The sequence below is a fragment of the Euprymna scolopes genome, chromosome 19 (genome assembly GCF_053919585.1).
Source record: "Euprymna scolopes isolate OS-2025 chromosome 19, ASM5391958v1, whole genome shotgun sequence".
Classification (NCBI taxonomy): domain Eukaryota; kingdom Metazoa; phylum Mollusca; class Cephalopoda; order Sepiida; family Sepiolidae; genus Euprymna; species Euprymna scolopes.
Genome location: NC_136500.1, coordinates 97,293,274 through 97,313,273, shown reverse-complemented (window position 1 = coordinate 97,313,273; position 20,000 = coordinate 97,293,274). Strand labels below are relative to the sequence as shown.

At 34.7% G+C, this 20,000-nt stretch overlaps 1 protein-coding gene across 2 annotated transcripts in view; it reads right to left on the bottom strand.

The window, feature by feature from the left end:
• LOC145239853 (con-Ins Im2-like) overlaps window positions 1-20,000 on the bottom strand; it is a 219,687-nt gene that overhangs the window by 91,313 nt on the left and 108,374 nt on the right. Inside the window, exon 2 of one of the 2 annotated variants that reach the window (XM_080103411.1) lies at window positions 4,537-4,781. In XM_080103411.1, coding sequence (XP_079959537.1) covers window positions 4,537-4,768 — 232 coding nt within the window. In that variant the 5' untranslated portion in view covers window positions 4,769-4,781. Of the gene's footprint in view, window positions 1-4,536; window positions 5,655-20,000 lie in introns of those variants that run through there. The other variant, XM_080103412.1, reaches the window with a different exon arrangement.

The following is a 20,000-nucleotide window of genomic DNA, read 5'->3' as shown; positions in this document are numbered from 1 at the left end:
TCGGTGAGTTTTAAGCTGTGTTAATTATTTATAACCTTTCAAAACAATAGTCCAACCACTCCTCTCTTTCTAATTCTGTTGAGTTACGAATATGAAAACGAGACAATTTACGTAACCATTGACAAACTGAACGCATGTTTGTATTTGAATTAAAAAAATTCTGGCGTTCATATAAAGGTCTTATATTTTCACAATACCACATCAACAAAAACTCTAGAAATATATATATTATATATATATATATATATAATATATATATATATGTGTGTGTGTGTGTGTGCGTGTGTGTGTGTGTGTATAGATATATATATGAATGTGTGTTGTATGCTACGTATGTTCAACCACAAAATAGCTATCTGCAGCTGAATATTTTATGTCATAAATCATTATGTATAGAAATATGTATGTGTACATATGAATAAATGTGCATGTATGAATATATATATAGGAATATAACTTATATGTATATATTAACATATATATCAATATATATGAATATATACAGTTTTATATGAATATATATATATATTTACATATCTGAACATATACACATATGAACATATACCTGAACATATACGTATATGAACATATGTATATAGATATATAAACACATATATATACATAATATACATGTATATATGCATATACGAGCAGATATGAGCATACATACACACATACATATATATATGTTTGTGTGTGTGTGTGTGTGTGTGTGTGTGTGTGTGTGTGTGTGTGTGTGTGTGTGTGTATAAACAAGTAAAAAAAAGAAATATTTACTTGTAGAAATCGATTACGGTAATCAAATGTAATCTCGAACCATATTTGGTCAGATCACTACTAACATGAATCATCAGGTTGCACTCCTGTTTAGGTACACGTACTTACAGGTGTGCGTATGTATTATTTAGATTATTTGAACTACTGTGCCCAGCTTGGATATTATTCTCACACTGTATCGACCGATTTAACATCATGTAAAACACGGCAATCTTTTTGTCGAACTCAGAAATCGTCACGAAATTTCGAAATGAACCCTTATTTAATCAACGGGGATATTGCTTTTACTGTCTCAGCCATGATCGGGGAAAAGTCTTATAGAAAACTGCATATAAAACTAACCATAACTCAACACTTTATCCGTTACGCCACGTGTCATTTAATTTGATAACAAGATGAGAACAGTATATTGGATAATCCTAATAGTCCTAATTATGAATCCTCATCTTAAAATACTAGACCATACATGTATATATATATATAGCGAGAGAGAGAGAGAGAGAGAGAGAGACAGACAGACAGACAGAGACAGAGACAGAGACAGAGACAGAGAGAAACAGAAAGAGAGAGGGAGCAAGAAAGAGACTAATTAAAATTGTAACGTAGTAAGAAATATTTTATTTTCTGTAAACAGTTTCGCTCATGATAACTTAATAAAACACAGTAAAGCAGTTTTCTTTGAATTATATATCATTAAAACAAGCTTATCATAAAATACAAACACACACACACACACACACACACACACACACACATATATATATATATATATACATATATATATATATATATATATATATATGCAGTAAAACTACCCTAATCATAGAAAGTAAAAGTAAACACAATAACGTTTGTGATTTATATTCAAGAAAAAATCAAATTGTTATTTATACTATGTATCTATACAGATATACATATATAGGTATCGATTAAAATACATGTGTGTGTGTGTGTGCGTATATATATATATATATATATATATATATATATATATATATAGCTTTATTATATATATATATATATATATATATATATATATATATATATATATATATGTAGGTTTACTTATCTACATCCTTATGAGATGCATATGCATATATAAATAAATGCATGTATATATATATATATATATATATATATATATATATATATATATATATATATAATAAGCTATAAAAATATATATGGCAATTAAACTACATAGAATATTCCGCCTTTCATTCTCGTAAGAATTTGCCAGGCTTATGCATAAGCTTATGCAAAAGCCTGGCGAATTCTCACGAGAATGAAACGCGGAATATTCTGTGTAGCTTAATTGCCATATATATTTGTATAACTTACTACCTTACTCTACCTATGTATTGAGCACTGTTGAAGTAAATACTGAAAATTTACGCATGAAATTATATGTTCGTATATTAATTTATGTGATTAAATGAAGTAGTCATATTATATATATATATATATATATATATATATATATATATATATATATATATATATATATATATATATATATATATATATATATATATATATATATATATGCATGCCTTGGTGTATGCTCTTTAGTGGAAACTTTATTTGAAAAATGTTTTGAATCGCTAAAATCTTTCTATCTATCTATCTATCTCCCCCCCTCTCTCTCTCTCTCTCTCTCTCTCTCTCTCTCTCTCTCTCTCTCTCTCTGTGTGTGTGTGTGTGTTTTCCGTTCGCTATTAAAATTGCTTTTTCATATTATTTAAAAAATAAAATATAGACAAATAAATGACATCTATATTGTGCATATACGTATATAAATATATGTACATGTATATATATGTATATGCATATATATATATATACATATATATATATACGTATATGTGTATATATATAGAGATAGATAGATAGATAGAAAGAAAGAAAGAAAGAGAGAGAGAAAAAGAAAATAATCGAGAGAGACAAACAGGCAGACAGTGAGGACTTGTTTGCTATATCACAGCTTTTTATATGTGGGTAGACACGCAACTGTTTTTAAAATAGACTATAAGAGAGGAGGACATTCTATTTACTACGCCATCAACACGAGCCACGAGGAAGGCAAATCTTATTGTTTATAAACAATATCAACTCTTCAACAGTGGGCTGTTCTTCAGATCTACACTTCAATTTCTTGTTCTCTGTCAGTGGAGGAGAAATCCTTCATGACTGAGGCAATTTTTATTTTTGTTCCTTTTCTCCACATTAAAAAACGACCCTGGTGTCTAACTCTGTCCCGTGGGGAGGCATTGTAAATAGGAACAGTGGGATTTTTTTTTCGTTTACGGTTAGATTTACAGCACACACAAACACACGCATTAACGCGCACGTTTTTGTGTTTGCGTATATAGCTTTGTATGCATGTATGTATGTTTATATGTATGTATAAATATTATCGTGTTTTGCATACTTTTTTATTCGAGAATAAGGCGAGAATTTCTTCACTCATCTACAAATCTCATCAGTAATAATTCCCTTGTTGTTCTTCATGTACATAATTCATCTCTAATTCAACTCTTATTTAAGTTAATATATTAATGAGCAAATCTACTGCGAAACAATATGCGCTATTGTTTATGACAGGGTCTCTAGAAAAAAAAAAAGGTCCAATGCGAAACGCGTGCGTCGCGCTTTGTGAAATATCACAACAATCATTTGCAACGAAGACAAGACAGTTCATGCAAAGGCAGAGAAAGAGGAGAAGGTTTGTTTGGGTTTTCTTCGTTTCCTTCGTTTTATTTGTTTGCTTTACTCTCGTCATCCTTATTGCGATCGAAACGTGTCTTGTCGGCAGTGGTTGTTGTTGGTGTTGGTGTTGTTGTTGTTGACTTTAATTTGAATTTGCTTTTTGTTTTTCTTTTTCAATTTTTAAACCTTATCTATCTTTCGACCACCCAGGTGAAATCAAGTGAATGGGCAATTACATTTTCGGTATATTGTTAATTGCTAAAATAAACAATTTACACGCATTTTCTCTTATTTTATTTATTTGTATTTTTTTTTTCAGAGATTTTTTTTTTTGGGGGGGGGGGTTCTGTGTTCTTGTCGGAAATTGGATTAAATAAGAAGATAATAATTTACATAATTAATTAACTACTATTACTACTACAACTATTATTATTATTATTATTATTATTATTATTATTAATGATAATAATAATAATAATAATAATAATAATAATAATAATAATAATAATAATAATAATAATAATAATAGGACGACAGAAATGCCGAAAAGGGATAGCACTATTAGATATCTACAGGATGAGTTCTTACAGTACTGGATCCCCGAGGAGATTTATCGTAACACAAATTCAAGACAAATAGGAACACAATCGTTATTAACAAGAACTTAATGATAAACGGCTGTTGTGAGAACGTAAAGTCATATACACAATGACCAAAAGAAGCCGGGAAAATTTGCTCTGACTTCAAAGAACCACACTAATGAGCACTCACTAGCCATGTCATCTGTGAGAACAGCGAGTTAGTGGAAATAATAATAATAATAATAATAATAATAATAATAATAATAATAATAATAATAATAATAATAATAATAAACAAAGCCCGATGAATAGTAATAATCTTGAATAAGGAAGCCTATTATTAGTCGGTTTCCAGGTAAACCTAGCAGTCATAAAAACTTAGCATTTCAGTGTTTAAGGTTTTGAAGCGAAAGAACAACAGTGATATTTTGTGGTTAAAAAAGGAAAGACAAATGTTTCGAGTACTTACCGAGGTTTCGTCGCCGTCTCTCGGACATCCTTTCATTGTATCCGGCTGGTGCACACAATAATTGCAAAATGTTCGGTATTTCTGTTCCACAGTTTGCCCCTTTGGCTGCTCCCTGTCGCATAGTTTCCTCGTTACAAGTGTGTTCCAAACCGGCAGACACGACTTGCCAGTTAAAGGCGCTTAGTAGAGCGGCCAGTAGAAAGGTAGCCATACAGACTGTACTTGACTTCATACTGGCGGGAATACTAGTGGGAAAAAGGACGAAATATGAGACCATAGTTCCTTATAAAACCGGACCTATCCTAAGTTAGTCTGCGAGGAGGTTTGAGACAACCACACACGCGCTCATACACATATACACAACGGGGGGCTGGCCGACAGACAGATGGACAGACAGACAGAAAATGGGAGGCGGAGGGAAGAAAGAGAAAAAGAAAGAGAAAGAGAGGAAGAGAGAAATATAGTTAGGAAAAGAGAGTAAGAGGTGTGTGAACAAACCACACACACACGCTCACGCACTTATATAAACAGGGGAAGCTCGCCGACAGACAAGCAGAAGAGATGGAGTGCGAGAGAAGCGGGAGGGAGGCGGAGGGAGAGAGATATAAATAGATACAGGAAGCGAGTGAGCGAAAGAGAGAGAGAGAGAGTGTGTGAGAGAGAGAGAGTCGTATTGGGCTGAGAGTGGAAATGCAGGTAGTGCATTGCAACTCCATGGGTCGCGACGATGGAAATAGTGGCGGTGCCTTTTTTTCGGCGGGGTGGCGAACAGGAATGAAATATGTTTACCCTACCCCTTCTCTCTCTCTCTCTCTCTCTCTCTCTCTCTCTCTCTCTCTCTCTCTCTCTCTCACACACACACTCTTTTCTCTCTCTCTTTTCTCTCCTTTACTTCTTCCCGTCTTACCTTTTTATATTATCTCGAATTTCCTCAATCTCAATCTCTCTTCCTCCTCCTCCCCCTTCTCCTCTTCCATCTTCACCGCCCCCATAACCTTCACTGCCATACTATCATTTCTTGACACGCGAATGATACTCTCCAAAAACCGATGTGATAAGAACACGAATAGGATAAGCAAGTTTTGGAGGACGCGGTGGGAACAATACAAATGAAAAATAAATCAAATAAAGCAAATAAAAACAAAACAAAAAAAACATGGTTACAAGAGAAATGTTAATTTACTGTGTCCATGCAGCATATCAACCCTTGTATTGGGCTGATATTTTTTTAAAGCATATTTATTTGTATAAAATACCATCGGAAAAATCCACCGAGCGGCACAATTTGTAAGTTTACTCATAATTGAAAGGGAAACAGAGGTTTATGCATTTTGGAAGATGATCAGTAGATGGGTGTCATGGATCCGATTGGATTCGAACGTCGTTTGGCTGATTTCATAATCAGCATCAATCGGTCACTGTTGGAATCGCCCTTTTATGTGAAGAGGCAGAATTAAAAAGAGTAAAGAAGTAAGTAAAGAAGGAAAAAAAGAGCAGAGGAGTAAGGAAAGAAAATGAAAAGTAGTAGTAGTAGTAAGAGGAGGAGGAGGAGGAGGAGGAGGAGGAGGAGGAAAACAAAAAGAAAGTCTGAAAAGTTGCAAGAGAAGGGAATGAGAGAAGGTTAGATTTGTTCCCGTTGACTTGCCCTTTCACAAGGGCAGAGTTTGACACAGGGTTGGTTTTTAACATGAAGAATTCCCAGCTCCCCCAAGTGGGTCACTCTGGATTGGGAGGAAAATAAAAGTAGCTTCAGTCTATAAGGATTGCTCCTTGTCTGACCGAGGAGAAAGTTGGGCGAAACTCATTAGCTATTATTGTAAACGATTCATTGAAGATAAGTCGCGGGTGTTAATGAAGTGTGGGTCGTAACTTTCTCAACCATAATTAGTATGCAATTAAGAGGAATAGATCCGATGGGATCTGAACCCGACATTGACCATGTCGGTAGCCATTAGGCCAATCACAGAGAAAAAAGTAAAAGAAAATTGGCAAAAAGAAGAAGAAGAAGAAAAAGAAATAGATAACATAAACGAAAAAAAAGGAAGGTGGAGGTGACGATTGGTGAAGAGATAGAAGGCGAGGTGACTAAGAAGGTGAGTAGGAGGTGGGAGTAGGAGGCAGGTAATGGATGACGGATGTCACTTTTGTAATGCATGAAAATTCGTCGGAATGGCAACTCACACACACACACACACACACACATACGAATACACATACATAAATATGCGTATGTATATAGCCACAGACGGGCAGAGATACCACAAATACATATAGACATGCAATATTCACACCAGCAGACACTTCGTTGTCTACTTGAAGTTCAAAAAGCGTGTTAATATGTTACTGTTTTCCTTACCTATGTAATAGGTACGGAAATTAGTAACATAGAATTTAGTTTTTATATGCATATGTATATATGCATGTAAATATTGTGACATGTATACATGTAAAAGTACATATATATGGATCATAGCTATAAATAAATACATCTCTCTCTCTCTCTCTCTCTCTCTCTCTATCTCTCTCTCTCTCTCTCTCTCTCTCCATGAGAAATTCAAATAAGAAAACTAATGAATTTAACGAAGTTATTAACAGTGCTTATTAAAAATATACTTTATATATATATATATATATATATATATATATATATATATATATATATATATATATATATATGAAATCTAATACATAGAAATATATTAACGAAAAGTCGAGTTTCAATCGATTTTGAGTGATTTGTTTACCTCCTTTCAATAGTGGCATGGGTAGACAAAGTGTCAGTTTCGGAAACTTCAGCAAAAACGGACACTGGTCTTGATGAGAGCCTGATTCGTCCTGTCAGCATTGGCACGCGGATAAGCGTCATCCAGGCGACAGGTAATAAACTACTATTTTAGGAAAGGAGACAAGAGGTTGTAATCTCTTCACTTTTTTCAAAAGAAAGAGATAATTCCTAGGAGGATAACCACTTTACAAAGAATAAGTATTACAGATTAATTATAACCACAAATAGATTGATAGCACCTTATGTTAAACGTTATTATTTACATGCTAAAAGCATCTATCACTCTCCCTCTCTCTCTCCCTCTCTCTCTCTCTCTTTCTCTCTCTCTCTCTTTATATATATATATCTATATATCTATATATATATCTATATATATATATATATATATATATATATATATATATATATATATATATATATATATATCCCAGTATTTTAAGATGATCTATCTATCTCTTTCCGTATAGGATTAACTCATAAACTCATTGAATAATCATTATGAATTTTGGAGGACATCATTACGTGGCCTGAAAATATTTTCACATTGGTCCACAGTCGTTATATAGACGTCATAATTTTTTTTAAGTCTAGAATAAAAATCATGTAATATGGTTTATCAAAAATCGACTAAGGATTTTAAACATAAAGTTTAGTATTATTATATCTCGATTGTAACTTCGTAAAGAGACATACGTGTGATGCAAAATTTATCTTTTGAAAGAAATCATTTAATACACGAGGCGGTTTTTTTTTTCTCGTATACACACACACACATACATACATATATATATGTGTGTGTGTGTGTGTGTGTGTGTGTGTGTGTGTGTGTGTGTGTGTGTGTGTGTGTGTGTGTGTGTGTGTGTGTGTATATATCCGTCAAGAAATAATGAGAAATAAATAGAGAAATCATATAAAGAGAAAATTGAAACATGTACTTGGAAAAATAGCAAAATGCAACAAGTCATGTAAAAATGTGTTGCTGTGTATCAAGTATGTGGAATAGTAATAACAATATGAATTAGATTGTTGAGAAAGAGCGAGAGAGAAAGAGAGAGTTATATTGTGGGGAAGATCGATTTTATGACGTACGCGCCGTTCCCCTCGTGTCAAATGAAAATTTGATTCAGATAAATATTATGCCATCCTCTGTTTGAAAAACAAAAAATTTAAAAAACATCTTTGCTATAGTATCAGTCGAAGTTAAGACATTTGGCATCTCACTAAAAACTACAACTAATATTCAAAAGATATTCAAAGTTTGGTAGCATTGGTTTTGCCAATCAAATTTAATGATTTCGGTACAAACAAAAGATATAAAAAAGACAAAATGGTTGATATATCATTTTTATTATATTTTCATGTGAATTTAATGTAGATATATGTGTATAGATGCATATGCATATGTATATATGTATATGCAAGTGTGTATTGTATGTGTCTTGATGAGATCGAAATATTATTGCATTTATGTCGCGATTCCTTCACAGTTTTAATATCTCAACTTGACAAATATTGCATTGAGCACTGTTGGATTAAATGCTAATAACTGCAAGCGTTATGGTGAATTACCATAAGTCGACTTTCGGTTTATTCTGCGTAGAAATGTGCGCGTATGTGCGTGTGTGTGTGTGTGAGTGTGTGTGAGTAGTTTTATCAACATTAAATATATATATTTATTCAATTTAAGCAGTGTTCGTAAAATACAAACCTACACAGACACACATATGTGTGTACATATGTGTGTGTACCTATGTGTGCGTCTATGACATACATATACACCTGTGCAGTAACATAAAATTAACTTGTAAATACACACATACACAAACATATATACACGTTTTTGTATCTATGTGCATATCTAACATATTGTATGCGTTTGTATTTTATAAACAATGCAAAAATTGAATAATTATATAATTTCAATGTTTATAACACACACGTGCACATAAATACGCATTTATATATATATATATATATATATATATATATATATATATATATATATATATATATATATATATATATATTGTTTAATAGGTACATAGATAAAAAAAACGTTCGTTTTATATTAATTTATGTGAAAGCGTTCTGAGAATGTAAGTATACATGGAATTCCATTTGTATAATGGGCATGTCATTTTTTCTATACATTTGTTCATCCATAACAAACTTTAATAGTTATATATATATATATATATATATATATATATATATAAAGTTATTAAATTATATATGGCAATTTAAGCTACACAGAATAGTCCGCGTTTGATCTTCGTGAGGATTCGGCAGACTTATGCGCATAAGTCTGACGAATTCTCACGAAAGTGAAACTCGGAATATTCTGTGTAGCTTAAATTGCCGTATATATTTTCATAACTTACTTCCTAGTACTACCTATGTATTGAGCACTGTTGAAGTAAATACTGAAAATTTACGCAAAAAATATTTCTTTTTATATTAATTTATGTGATTAAATGAAATAGACATATCTATTTATTTATCTATATAAATATATATGCATCTATCTATTTATCTATATAAATATATATACATCTATCTATTTATCTATCAATCTCTCTCTCTCTCTCTCTCTCTATATATATATATATATATATATATATATATATATATATTTAAGCAACTTTATCTGTGTGCGTGAATTCATTCCCCATGGACTCGAAAACAGTTTGGTCTATTTTTATGAGGTTTCGCATGAAGATACTTTATGTACCCGGCAGTGTTCTTAGGGGTTTTTTTTTAAACATTTTTATTACATTTTCACCCCAAACTAGGCACATTGCCACTTTGATGTAGGGGCTAGTCTCAGGGACCTAAGTTGCAGGGGTACTATGTAGGGAGTTTAGCAGTAAGATATCTGTTCACATTACACTTGAACTTTTGCATGTCAGTACAGTTAGGGAAGCAGGAAACCGGAAGAGAATTTCAACGACATGCAGTTTTGGGGAAGAAGCTTTTAGGGTAAAAGGCTTTTTTACATCTAGGAATCTCGACTGTGTAGGGGTGAGACTTCGCTGCTGGTCGGGTTTGTCGGGGGTATCTTTGTCGAGAGGGTATAAGGGCTTGTAGTTCGTCAGATCATCCACCATTAAAATACTTGTAAAACAGGAAAAGGGATGCAACATTTCATCGATGGGACAGGGGTTGAAGCCTAGCTGACAGTTTGGGACCTATTAGGTTGGCGACTCTCTTTTGGGCCCTGTCCAAGAGCGAAAGACTAGTAGAAGATGCACTAGCCCAAATGTGACAGCAGTATTCCATACCTGGGCGAATAGTGGCTTTATAGAAGTACAGGATACTTTCAGGCGTAAGTAATTTTCTAGCACGATAGAGAGAGCCCACCTTCTTTGCAGCAGCCTTAGCAATGATCTCGATGTATCTATTTCAACTCATGTTTCCTGTGAACGTTAAGTCAAGGAGCTTGAACGAAGTGCTTTCAGATAAAATATCTGCAGCCATAGCTATTGGTGGTTGGTAAAGTTTCATGTAATTATTAAAGGAAACAAGTTTTGTCTTGGCAGCTTTGAACGTTACCATCCATTTATGACTCCATTCAACTACTGAGCATTGTGCCACTGAGTGAAGGTCTTTCTCTAAGGTTTCGGCCATTACCTTAGATACGTGCTCATTAGTTTTCCCCGCGTGTCTGCTATAGAGCGTGGTGTCGGCAAATATACCCATCTCAGAGACAATTTTATCAGGTAAGTCATTTATGAATATCAGAAATAATAAAGGTCCAAGGATCGATCCCTGGAGTACACCCGCATTTATATCAAATTTTTTGGGCGTACGCCCATCGAAGACAACCTGGATTCCTTTCGCATTTAAGAATGATCTAATTATGCTAAGCAATCGTCCAGTAATACCATAGGATTTTGTTTTCCCGAGAAGACCATCGTGCCATACCCTGTCAAAAGCCTTAGGTATGTCTAGGGCTACTGCCCTCCCCTCCCCTGCCTTATCCGATGTTTGGTATAAACGTTCAGAGATTACAGTTAGAATATCTGCAGTAGAACGGGCTTGCCTAAATCCATATTGGTGGTCAGAGAGTAGTTTAGCAGTAGTTTGTGGTGGTGGAATAGAGCTTGATTAATTAAGGACTTAAATATTTTGGCAAAAAGAGGGAGGAAGCTAATTGGGCGATAATTTAATGGGTCAGTTCTTTCGCCAGAGTTTTTGTAAACTGGTACCTTCGATAAGTAACTGTAATCGATAATCTAATAATCCGAGTCATCGGTGTTGTCACGGCTACTCAGTAGAACACAGATAACTATTGTTGTAATAGCAATCTTATCTCTATGACAATAAAAAGTAAGAGAAATTATATAATGTTTATATATACACGTACGTATTCATGCATGCATGCTTGTGCACGCGTGCGTGTGTGTGTGTGTGTGTATGGGAGAGAGAGAGAAAGGGAATGAGAGAGAGGAAGAAAGAGAGAAAGAGAGAGAGAGAGAATCTATATCCCCATGAATCAGTATATTTGTGAGTAAGCAGACTGGTGAGTGTGCGTGAGCGAACAGACGATTAGATTAATTGATAATGACCGACAAATAGTCGCCGGCAGGTAGAGAGAGAGGGGGGATGAGAGAGAGTGACTAACAAGAGTGTGAGAGACCTATATCATAAATGAAACAAAGTTTGGCACAAAGCGCATAGCCGAATACCCGATGATTTTAAACTAAAACATAAATGTCTAAAAACAAAAATAACAAACAAAATAACTTATACGCGTCCTCTTCTCTATCCAGACTTTTTTAAACGTTGGTTACTGAGATATCCATTGTCTGTGATTCTGCCGGCCGTAGGTATAAGTGAACAGGTGATGCTCCCATACCTATTTATTTATTTGTTTGTTTATGAGTAATATTTTTAAACGCACTAAGGACTGTAACTTTTTTTTCATTTGAATAATGTTGTTGCCAGTTGAGATTTTCAAAATCCTCTAGATCAAGAATAAAATCTCTAGAAAAGCGCTAGATTATTTATTTTTAGTCTGTGTTGCCATCCGAAATCCTCACCCCCAATAAAAACAAATAGAAAACGCTAACTTTCTATCCAACATAAAAAATAGTTTAATGAAACTTTCTATAAATCATATTTATAATTCTATACTAATAAAGCAGTGGGTCTTGTCCTTTTCCTTGTTGGTGTGTCACAGTGAAAACGTCATGCTTTTTATCAAAAACAAATATATTTATTTACTTGAAAACGGGTACATAGTATTTATCAAAAAAAAAAAAGATAGAAGATTGACGAAACATTTGAACTTGCTTAACATACGTACACAGTAACTTTTAAAAAATATATTCTGACCGTTAAAAGTAACACTATTTTTAGATAACATTTTAAGTAAGAGGGCAGAAAATATAGTACTTTCATTTCTCTAGCAACCTTCCTGGTGTACAGATAATTAGTATTGTTGGTGTTGGGCTGGGAATTAGCTTTTCTTTTCTTAAGGATCTGTTTCTAAGCAGCATCTGGGATGGATACTCTGTCCTTATATTATGGGTCGGTCGCTTCGCAGAACGTATGTCGAGATAGATAAACGGATCACACCCACGATTATTATGAGGAAAAAGAGTTCCCGGAAGGGCATATGTGACTGATCTAATGGATACCGTCACGGTTTAGTGACTCTGTTATTCTGATTGTGTTCCGCCTTCTAAAACATCTATGTCATGCTTTAAATTGCTCACACCCAATACAAATTGGGAAGAGACGTTTACCTGTTCTAATGAATACCGTCGCAGATTTTGACATCCAATAAAATATAATCTCCCCACCCTGCTTTGCACACACATACAAATATATATGCGTGTGTGTATATGTGTGTTTGTGTGTGTAAATTATAGCGTCAATTAAAATAGCTATATCACACTTATAAATAATAAAATCAATTATCTTATCTAGAACGGATGTCGAACCTTGTGTGTGTACAGGTTTTAGTTTTTTCATTCAATTCTGTTGTAATTTTTAGTTCCCATGTTATCATATATGTCCACACATTCGTAGTTGAGTAATTTAGCAAAGGGATTTAGCAACTGCTGATCACCGATAATACATAACTCTTTCTTACATAATAGTGAACTCACGGCTGCTGAAATACTTCTAAATATAATTAATTAGATTTCACTGTAGGTGTATGGCGAGCGTGTGCGCACAAATAATGTTGGGAAAAGTTTAACCCAGAAATTCTCCATTTTAATGGGTTGTCTACCAACTTGTGTTCAGTCATTTGTATTTTATGCGTGTATTAGTCACATGCGTTGTAATGACTCTATAACAAAAAAATTGGTTGGCATGCCGTAAACGCACGTATAAATCAAACGTAAAATAATTATTAATCAATTAAAATCAAATTTCGCTGAAAGGTTTTTATTCTAGTTTCATTTTATTTTTTTTTTTATTTTGATTAATTTTTGGAGTTTCTTTTTAGTCCCGATTCACGGGTTAGATTCACTTAAAACAAAACGGAACTCTGGAGTGGAATTAGAATAAAAATTGCCTCAATGTAGAATAATTTCTCTTTCACAAATAGCATAAGAGATTATGTATAACATCAAAACCAATGTGTTTGTTGTTAATTTCCTGGGAAGAAATTGTGATTTTTCTTCTGTTCACACTTTGAAAACTAAATTTTAAAATATTCAAACAATTCAACAATCTTCCCTTTCCTTTTCTTCAATCTCATTTTCCTCTTCTATGTTTACGTTATCATTTTCTTTCTTTTAACGTTCATGAAAATTGATTTTTTTTTCCGTCAATCCTCCCTTCTTGTTTCGCTCCTATTTGCTTGCCGAGTATGTATAATTCTTGGAGCCCTGATCGAATGCCGGACAGAGAAATTTACACGAGGACAAACTATCGATGTTTCAACATACGTAATGAAAAACAGTTACAAAACTTTTCTAAAAATAATGTCATCGTAAAAACCTTTGCATCATTTGAAAAGAAAATTAGATAAATTAGGATAAAACTGTAATATTTGTATTTTCTTTCTATATCTGTAGAATGTATAAAATTAAGTCTTACATAATAATCAACGTGATAATTAATGTTATTAAATGAAATAAAAATTTTACAAAAGTGATTCAACAAACTTTTGTCTAAAATCAGATATCGCTAAATTTAATAAAATTCCATTCACTTTTCTTTATTAATAAATAAATTATTTTTGAATAAATTTTCTGTGAGAAATATTACCGAGGATGTGTATTCATTTTTTAGATAAGATCTAACAAATATTTTTTAATAATAGTTATCTTTTCTTAAAAAATACTTACATTTATTTAAAAATCATCTGTCGTTTTTTAAAATAAAACTTTAGTTAAATAAAAAAAATTTTAAGTGAAACATATGTTAAGATACGTTAACAGGCTTATTTCGCCATCCATATACGCCTATTGCAATTTATAACAAACCGTTTGATCAGAGCTTGTCTCGTCGACTGGCCAACTGGTTAACCAATTACAGTTCACTTATGGCCCATATGAATGAATCTATATAAATGCAAATGCATGATCTCTTTCATTAATTCTCTTTGTTTGACTGCTTAGCGACAAAAGCCTACGAAGGCAATCGCTGTTGGTCAATCCACTTTTGCTTCACGCTCAATGTTACCCAACGTTTTCAAGTCTCTATCAACGTCTCATCAACGTCTCTATCACGTCTCGTAGAAAAGATGCATTTTTTCTGCAAAACAAGCAGTTGATAGAGACGCTGAATCTCTACGGTTCCAGGTGAGAATTGTCTGAAGATAACGGTTTCAATCCTACCCAAAGCCGGGCAGGGGCTTACTTGGCTAAAACGTTGTGAGACGACAACACGACAACAACTACGGAAGGCAGTAATTGCAGTGAAAGCATCAGGAGATTCAGAGTTCCTATCCGTCGCGGTTTCCACCTGAAGAAAGACAGAGGAATTGTTGACCGAAACGTCGTGAAGCAACTAAAATAAGATGAAGATAATAGTCTGCAAAAAAAAATAAAATTAATACATTGATTGTGTCACTCATATTTTTTGTCCTTTTCAGACCACAACCAAAGTATTCTGGTTTTCATTTTAATGTTTAAAGTCTGCTTGTTTTGCAGAAAAATTTGCATTTTTTCTTTTTTTTTTTTGTTTTTGTAATCGTGACTAGTTTTTACTTTTAGCGAATCGTTTCACTCAGAAATATTTATTTCCCTTTTGTTGTATGACGTCAGATCCGAAGCGATTTTAGACTGTTCACATCTGATCGTGATTTGGAAGCATAAATAGGTACATTTGATTTTTATAAATAAATTATTGTAGCTTAAGTTAAATTAACTTGTGATATACTTTTCTCTTTCCAAAACATAAGGGAGGATATCGTAGAAAACAAGCAGATAAATTTTATATTTCAACAGTGAGATATTGACGAATATGCAATTTTCAACCTTAATATAATAAAGTTGAATACGGCAGATCAACGAATATGTTATATTTTAAACTCAAGCTGAACAGATTGATGAGGTCCTCTTTCTTACTTACGTGTGAAAGATGAACGAAAATGTTATTTGAAATGTAATCCTGATAGACCGACGGATATGCTACATCAAACTAAAACCTGAGAGAAAAATGAAACTTTGAGTTCAAAAGTAATCGTGAGGGATCTATTTAACACCTGTTCGTTTTTGATAATCACTTACCACTAACCAAGGCCCAAGGCAACTTGGAGAAAGGTCAACTGGCTCATAAGTATTGTTTTTGATAAGCATTTATTGTTATTAGATTTGAAGAAGATAACATTATAACTCCCAGAATGAGAATCTTAAGTCAACATATTCCATAGATAGATCGTTGTTAGAAAGCAGCTATGGTTATATAAAAGAAAATGAAAAATCTTTGCAATTGTGACAAGAAGACTAGTTTTGTAAATGGCCGAATGCGTGTCCGCCATTGCATACAGAAACCACTACTTCAGTCGCTTTAATGTAATGGATATTTGGAAGCTAAAGTATCCTTTATAACTACTACTAGGGGCGGGCAATGACTAATGCCCCTGACCCACTTTCAGTTGTCTAATCTAGCTGAAATTTAGCATGTGCAATGATTTATATCTTTACGGGTTATGTGACAAATTACAGCTCTGAACTAATTGTGGTTTTTGTTTTAGAGGTGTTTGAACTGAGTCAGGTGTGAAATGGAGCCTGTTGAATGTCGAGCAGTGATCCGGTTTTTGTATTTGAAAGGATGCACACCACAGGAGACTGAATGAAAGAAACTTCTGGTGATAATGCCCCATTATATGATCTTGTAAAACGCTGGCATCGTGCATTCAAACATGGCCGGAAGTCTGTGGAAACAGCTCCCAGACCTGGTCGCCCCCCTTCTGCCATTGATGAGGCATCTGTCCGTCAAGTTGAGGCTGCCCAAGATATCAAGATTAGTACAGGGTCTGTGGAAACTATCATTCATGACCATTTGCATATGCATAAGGTGTCTGCCAGACGGATTCCCAGGTTGCTCACACCATTCCAGAAGCGAGATGGTATCGAGCGCTCGAGGATGAATTTGGAGATGTGCCAAGAAGAAGAGTCAAAGTTTTTCAAAAGACTGATTACACATCACTATAATCTAGAGATCAAAGCCCAGTCAAAGCAGTGGAAGCACTTGGACTCACCACCTCCAAAGAAGGCAAGGGTGCAGCCCTCCGCTGGCAAGGTCATGCTCACAATCTTCTGGGTCCAGGACGGAGTAATGATGACAGATTTCCTGGCAAAGGGTACCACAATTATAGGAGCCTATTATGCTTCACTTTTGAGGAAATTAAGAGAAGCTATCAAAATCAAGAGGCGGGGCAAGATTAGCAAAGGTACCCTCCTCCTGCAGGACAACGCTCCGGTCCACAACTCGCATGTCGGCAGATCAGAAGCTATGAAATTCTTCCCCATCTTCCCTACTCTCCTGACCTTGCACCATTTGACTTTAACCTCTTCCCAGCCATGAAGTTGTTTTTGAAAGGAAAGCGTTTCCCAGATGATGCAGCCTTGATTTCTGAAGTCACGTCGTGGTTGGAGGAACAACCTGGGGTGTTCTACAAAAACGGTCTCCAGAGCTGCATCAAACGGTGGGAGAAATGCATAACTCTGGGTGGTTCCTATATAGAGAAAGACTAATAACTGTGTCAAGTTTCGTTGCTCTACTCCTATGGGAAGTGGGTCAGGGGCATTACTTATTACATGCCCCTCGTAGCAATCACTGCAAAAGGATTATATGCAACGCGTGAGAGTCATATGCTGAATCCATAAGATCCAAAGAAGAAAAAGAGAGTCTTGATTCGCATGAGTTTGGCCAAATAACAACCTAGATTCTAATCAGATGAGCGTACTCTATTCCGACCCTCATCCAAGGGCCTGAGGTAATTTCTAAAAAGCCCAGACTCTTTTCTTAGAACTTTGAAGAAAAGTCAAACCAATATATGATCAGGGCCACCTATCTCCCGAACTTTATCCCACGATTGAAAATAACCTTAGCGACAACCAGTATATGTTCATCATCTTGCCACACTATCAAGAACCTTGATGGCAGCAAAGAAACTGCTCCTGACAATATTCCAGTTATAGTACTCAAAAAGCTAGAACTAGAACTAGCATCAACTTTTGCAAACTTGTTCAATCGTTGCCTAAAAGGAAATGCTTCTCAAACACTTTGAAAAGTTTTCCAAATACTGGGGATCGGTCTTCTGCATCTCAGTATAAACCCATTGGTCTTCTGTAGATTGCTTGAATCCGTGTTAAATAGAGAAATTTTCAACCACCTCAACAAAAACATCCTACTTAGTGGCTAGCAATGTGGTTTCCATCCTGCAAGATCGACAACTAATGTACTGACTGGAATTTCAAATAGCATCAGTGAATCTATCAACGGGGGTATCCTCTCAAGAGAAATAGCTCTTGAAATATCAAAGGCATTTGATAGGGTTTGGCATAAAGGTAAACTTAACAATAGACTTCCAGCAATGAAATATCTGGAAATGTCTTCTCAACCATCGAATCTTCTCATCTTGTTCGGTTTTTACAAGTAGTCGTCGATGGGCAGAAGTCCGACTCTCAAATATCAACGCTGGCATGCCTCAAGGATCTATCCTGAGCCAAACTCTCATCCTGATTTTCATCAATGAGCTCCCAAATCACATTCTAACTTCATTCATCGACATATACACAGATGGAACTACCATATACGGCAACACTTCGAATGCCAACAATGACCAAGATCTCTCTGAGTCTGTCTCTTCCGATCTTGAGCTCATAGTGCAATGGGAGAACAGGTGGATAGTTAATTTTAACATGTCCAAAAAGTAAACTTCTAGGTTTTCTCTTTTGTCCCAGTGCGAACCGTACATTCATTAACTCTTATCATTTAGTCGCTCTTTGACCTTCATAATTGATAAATTTCTTGTAAAATATTAAAACACAAATCATTGTAGATAGATGAAGTAAAATAAGAATTTCTAATCAATGAGAATACTATCTGAAAGTCTGATACTTTGATGTCAGTTCTGTGACAATATATGAGTGTTATAGAAAGATTAATAAACGGACGATTTGACAGATCCTTTGGTTGATCACTGAACACTAAACACTTGTGTCTCAGGTTCCAATTTAGTCGCATAATCTATAATAATATGCATTAGAAGAATAAATGTCATAAATCTAGTAAAATGATTTTCACTAGTAATTTTGCACTACTTTTATGTTCTGTTCTGGGGTAGTTAACACCCCTATGATAGTATGGATTTGTCTTGCACCATGTAAGCCATATATTTCTGTCGTCGAGCAGAGAGCATACATGTAGTTTAAGCGCTCGCAATAAACACCAGGCCTCTTTCACCTTAATATTGTGATCTACTAAACAGGAATACCATATGGGGGACAATTCTACTAAATTACGACTTTGATATGGAGTTCCTACTGTCAAAAAATAAAGATACGCAAACGGGCTACCCGGTTAATACTAAGGAACGGTGAATCACTTAAAGACTCGATGATCGTATCACTACAATCAGAGAGAGATTATACTTCGATCCTTTGTATCACCGTGAAAGAAGTTCCCGTTACTCTGGATGATATAAGGAAAGAAGCTGAAAGCGACGATTTTATAAGAGAACCCAAGGAAAAACTGCAGACTGATGAACTAAAAACAACAGAGGTGTTCTCAACATACGACCAGGTATTATTATATCGGGAGAGAGTAGAGCGACCTTCCAAAAGAAAATCTTAAAGGATTTTCACACAAGACACCCTGGCGCTACCAGAATAAAAAGTTTAATTCGTTCATAGATGTATTGGAAAAAACATGGACAAGGATATTGAAGAAAAAAGGATGTGCACTACTGCTAAAGCACCACCAATTTAATTTAGTCCAAGGCCCGAAGCTGACTATTCATGGCTACGGATACACGTGGACTACGCGGGACCACTTGACATTACTTCTTTCTAGTCGTGGACAGCTTCTCTACGTGACCTGAAGTCTTTAGGTGCAAAATACCAACTATGGAGTTCACAATAAAAACTGTTCATGAGTTATTCGCACGGTTCGGAGTGGTCGACTGTTTAGTATCAGATAACGGCACTCAGTTTACATCCGGGGACTTTAAAGAATCCATGGAGGACTTTTAAGTGGACTACATCAC